This window comes from Brassica oleracea, chromosome C3 (assembly GCF_000695525.1).
Source record: "Brassica oleracea var. oleracea cultivar TO1000 chromosome C3, BOL, whole genome shotgun sequence".
NCBI lineage: Eukaryota > Viridiplantae > Streptophyta > Magnoliopsida > Brassicales > Brassicaceae > Brassica > Brassica oleracea.
This window is the reverse complement of record NC_027750.1, coordinates 48,202,853-48,208,206: the sequence shown is the minus strand read 5'-3', so window position 1 is coordinate 48,208,206 and position 5,354 is coordinate 48,202,853. Positions and strand designations below refer to the sequence as shown.

The following is a 5,354-nucleotide window of genomic DNA, read 5'->3' as shown; positions in this document are numbered from 1 at the left end:
AACTATTAGTAAAAACACCTATAAACTATGGATGAAAATGGGTCAAATCCATAGTCTATCAATATATTAACTAATTGTTTTTATAAAATAATTTTACTTTTGAAAACTTTAAATTTTGTTTGTAAAAAACTTTTTAGTTTGGAAGTAATTTATTTATTTTCATATTATTATGATATAAATTTTTGTAACATTTATACATAATACTATAATTCTTCATCTTGTAAATCTTATTTTATTTAAAACAACATTTAGTTTTGTATTTATAGCATATTTATCATGTATATATTTAGTTTATATATATATAATCTTAAAGCTCAAAAATAACTACTTTTAGTTATGAAATATAAATGGTAATATAATTTTTATCAAACTTATTTTAAACATGTACAATATTTGAAACGCTAGATACGCTTGATCCGCACTAGAACCGCTAGATCCGCTCTTGTTCCGTTCAATTCGCCGGAACCATGATATGGTTCCTTACTTAGGTTTGGCTTCGCCACTGATCACAAATATACGAAGAGCCACCACGACTTCTTTTTGTTGCTTCCATTAATACCATTAAGCTCATAGAATACCGCCGGGCCGACCGGTTCTTACCGGCTATAGCCAGTGAACCACATCTTGTGACCACATCAACACTTCACTCTCTCTCTCTCTCTCCATCCACTTCCTCCTCTTTACAACTCTCATTACCTATCTCAACAAATAATGGCGACCGTAAATTTCATTTCCCATCTCGCCTCTCCTGCATCCGTCTATTTACTATTCCTACTCTCCACCACCGCCGCCGCCATCAACGTCACCACCGTCCTATCCTCTTTCCCCAATCTATCTTCCTTCTCGAACCTCCTGGTCTCCTCCGGCATCGCCTCCGAACTCTCCGGCAGAAACTCACTCACTCTCCTCGCCGTGCCCAATTCTCACTTCTCCTCCGCCTCCGTCGACTTCACGCGCCGCCTATCTCCTCCTAAACTCGCAGATCTCCTCCGTTTCAATGTCTTGCTCCAGTTCCTCTCCGATTCTGATCTCCGTCGTATCTCACCCTCTGGATCTGCAGTTACTACCCTTTACGAAGCTTCCGGCCATGTCTTCGCCGGATCTGGATCCGTTAATGTCACACGTGACCCGGCTTCTGGCTCCGTCACTATCGGATCCCCTAGCTCATCAAAGTCAGTCACCGTTTTAAAGCTCCTCGAAACCAAACCTCCAAACATAACTGTTCTCTCAGTCGACTCCTTCCTCGTCCCCGCCGGAATCGATCTCACCGCCTCCGAGACTCTCATTCCGCCGACTTCGGGAATGTCTCCTCCTCAGGCGGGAATCAATTTGACTCAGATTCTAATCAACGGTCACAACTTCAACGTTGCTCTCTCCCTCCTCGTCGCTTCCGGGGTCATAACTGAATTAGAAAACGACGATCATGGCGCCGGAATCACCGTCTTTGTCCCCACCGATTCCGCTTTCTCCGATCTCCCTGAAAACGAGAACCTCCAGTCGTTGCCGGCGGATAAAAAAGCCATCGTGCTCAAATTCCATGTCCTCAATTCGTATTACACACTCGGTTCGCTCGAATCTATAACCAATCCGGTTAACCCGACATTAGCTACTGAGCTAATGGGAGCCGGTTCCTACACTCTCAACATTTCCCGGGTTAATGAATCGATCGTTACTATCAATTCGGGTTTGGTTTTAGCTATTGTGACTCAAACGGCTTTTGATCAGAACCCTGTTTCTGTTTTTGGAGTATCCAAAGTGCTTTTGCCCAAGGAGCTGTTTCCAAAACCGGGCCAACCCGTGAGTACTCCTGCCACAACAACTCCTCCACGTGAAGTTTCGTTGTCCCCAGAGGGTTCCGATGATCAGCAGTCGCGATTAGTAGCGCCTCCGGGTGAGGGAGTTTCCTCCAGCACTGTAAAAAGGACTCGGGTTTTCTTGTACTTGTGTTGGTGTATAGCATTTTGGTGTGCTTTGCTGGTATGATTATTCGTATTTATTCCATTATGTTTTGCCATATATTAAAGTTTTTCATTTATTTACGGTCATAATGTTATTTTAGTAACTCTTGAGAAAAAAAAAAAGCAACTCGCTGATATATAAAATGAGTCATTTTCAGTTTGATACTAGTGTCGTCTTTTTACCTGTAATTAATCCAATCGATCTGGTAAATTGTAAGCAAATGTTATTAAATAGTTAAAACAAAATTTGTAGTCTTACTTCTTTTAATGACATCAAATTCTGTAGTTTAAAAAAAAAAAACTTACGACTCTTGTGCGTTTTTACTTCATAATGCAAGTGTAACCAAGTCATGACGTATCCTATTACTTTATCTGTTATTTATTTTCTTTGTTTACTGTTTGCCAAAAGAATTGCGATCATGATAATAATTCCATTTCTGTGAGGTGTGAATACGTGGATTTATAACAAAACACAATAGATATTTGGGGAGTGATGAGTTTCGCCAAAACAATTGCGACCATGATAATAATTCCATTTCTGTGAGGTGTGAATACGTGGATTTATAACAAAACACAATAGATATTTGGGAAGTGATGGGTTTCACTAGAAATTAATCAGTTAAATAATAATCAGCAGAATATAGTCAGTGCTTGACAGTTGTGTAGGTCCTACTAACTTGTGCACCGACGCTGTCCAGATCTACTATCTCCCAGATCAATTTCACGCTAGATTTTCAGGGCGTCTAGAGCCGTCCGATCTTCAGATCTAATTTCCGACTGCGCAGGGGCGGATGTACGGTCAGAACTACCGCTTCCGTATTCACTCGCTAAAGAGAAGATTACACACTGGTACCGTACTACTACTAACCGCTTTATAGTTTCTAAAAAAATAATTTTTTTTATTTTCTTTATTAATTCCTTTAAGCTATTAATGACTCTAAATCGAATTTTTAAACCAAAAATATCCTAACTTACGTTTTTATTTCTATTCCTATAACCACAAAATATATTTTTAACACTTTGTAACCAAGTGTAACTACATAATTCGTTTTCAACTACATAATTCCTCATACATTTTGTTCACTTGTGCGTTTTTAAGGTGAAGTAGTTTTGTAACCATTCGCTCCTAAAATATATTTTTTATAAAATATATGTTGGAAATAAGTTGAATTATAAAGATATTTTTAAAGTGTTAGAATACTGGTAATCGTTTCTAAGAATTATAGTGATTCCATGTATCGGAAGCGGATACGTGAAAGCGGAATCATATGGAAACGTAGAAGCGAGATTTTTTAAGAAATTTGAAAATGGATAAGTGCTGGAAGCGTATATCCATATATATATATATATATAACATAAAATGATTTAATAAAATTTATGATTCAAAATATATGATTCAAAATAAAAAATCACTTATTCATCTTTAATAATTTTATTCCATTTAGTTAACTACATATTTTATTATAAAAATACTAACTGGTTAAGCTTATAAAAAATATAATCTAATTAATTATTTTAGTAATTCAAAAATATCTGTCACAATATATATATGTATGAAAAAATCTTATAAAAAACTATTATGCCAAAGATAATTTATAGTATTAGTTTTGATACTATTTATTTGAATAAACTAAAAAAGATAAAAAAAAATTTTACTTAATCATAAAACTGAGCTTTTTAAATGGAAGTGTGATTCCCTACTACAAAGGTTGAGACGGTGCTCCTTTGGATATCCCGAACCCCTACATGTCAAATTGATGTGTCATGGATCGTTAATGGCAGTGTCAATGGCTTAGGGTGGAGTCTTAAGAATCAAATGGTTATGAACATTTCGGATTACGGGCATGCAGCAGGAGCTTCTCAGCTTTGCATGCTGAGATGGAATGTTTACTTTGGATAGCTTCATGTATGAGAGACAGGAGGATAACCTCGATTTGATTCGAGACGGATTGCTCGGAACTAGTGGACATTACTACAAACCCAGTGGATTGACCAACATTCGCGACAGAGATCGATCTGTTCCAGAGATTACAGGAGGATTTTGAGGATATGAACCTGTCTCATATTCCTCGAAGTAGGAATGGTCGGGCGGACGTGTTAGCGAAAGAAGCAATGACCAGATGCTATATTTTTTTTCCATATAGATCAGACCCGACTAGACGGAGGTGCTCTTCGGAGAATCGGTTCTTCTGACCACCACTTGATCTAGCTTAAATGGGTAGCATGTGATTCCTAAACGAAAGCATAAGCTTCCAACGTGTTTTTAAAGAGGTATTTTTGGAAGCGTATAGGAAGCGAGATTCCAAGAGTTTCCACAAGCTTCCGATTCTGATTCTGATTCCGATTTTGAAGCGAAACGCGAACGTCTGACGAAGCTTCGGTGTTTTTCTCTAACTACAGGGAGAGCAAAACCACAGTTAATTAAAGAAAGTTAGGCTAACATGCAATATGGGTTTCAAGTATAGAAATTTTGGAATAATCGTCCTTGTGGAGTTATGCGGTAGGAAGGTCGGGTCTTTGAGTATCCAGAGTTTTTAGTCTTCTGTCTTCTGTTAATGAGCAGATGGTGGATGCAGCTTTAGGGACGAATTCCTTTTAACTGGGGGATAGTTGTAACTGTTGAGACTAGGAGTCTGCGAATAAATGTGTTCGACGTTGCTTCGTGGTTGCACAAGTAATAAGGTGTTATGACGTGGCGTCATCTTATTGGTTGGAGATATTAATTACGATTTGGCAAGAGATAATGATTGTAAACCTTAAATATAAGGATGAATCAGAAGATGTAGACTTATCAAGATTAAAACGAAGATTGGCTTGAGAGGTTAAAGGTATCAAGCTTTGAGAGTTTGTCTTCAACGTTTTAGGAGTGCAGAGAGAAAACAGTGATGTATCAAAGTTGAGCAAGGTTTTGGTGTTGAACAAGTCGGGAAACTTGGCTGTTAGATTAAGGTTGGGTAGATTAAAAATTGCTCAGTGTCGATTCACAAGTGTGAAGTCGAGTAAATCTGATTAAACAAAGACTGTAATTTGTTTAAGAGATTTCTAATAAAAGACAACCGTTATTTGGTGAATCTTGTTCATTAGTATTTTGTGTTTCTGTGTTCTTTGTTCTTACAATTGGTATCAGAGCAGGTCATCTACCTAGATCTAGATATCTATAACAGGTTGAGGTCCTACGGAGAACATGGAAACAACAGAGTATGTGGCAGTTCATAAATCACTCATGTTAGATGAAAACAACTTTGGGCACTGGAAGGTACGCATGAGACAACAACTCAAAGGGATTGAGGAAGACGTCTGGACAGCAGTTGAAACAAGATGGACAGATCCAACAATTTTTACTGAAGAGGATGAGGAGATACCTAAACCCAAAAATAAGTGGACAAAGGCAGAAAA

The 5,354-nt window shown here is 37.8% G+C and overlaps 1 protein-coding gene across 1 annotated transcript; it reads left to right on the top strand.

Annotated features, from left to right (window-relative positions):
- Nucleotides 1-441: 441 nt before the first annotated feature.
- LOC106336161 (fasciclin-like arabinogalactan protein 4) lies at nt 442-2,121 on the top strand. Its single transcript, XM_013774908.1, has one exon. It carries the CDS (start codon nt 712-714, stop codon nt 1,981-1,983), a length of 1,272 nt encoding a protein of 423 aa, XP_013630362.1. The 5' UTR covers nt 442-711; the 3' UTR covers nt 1,984-2,121.
- The last annotated feature ends 3,233 nt before the right edge of the window (nt 2,122-5,354 follow it).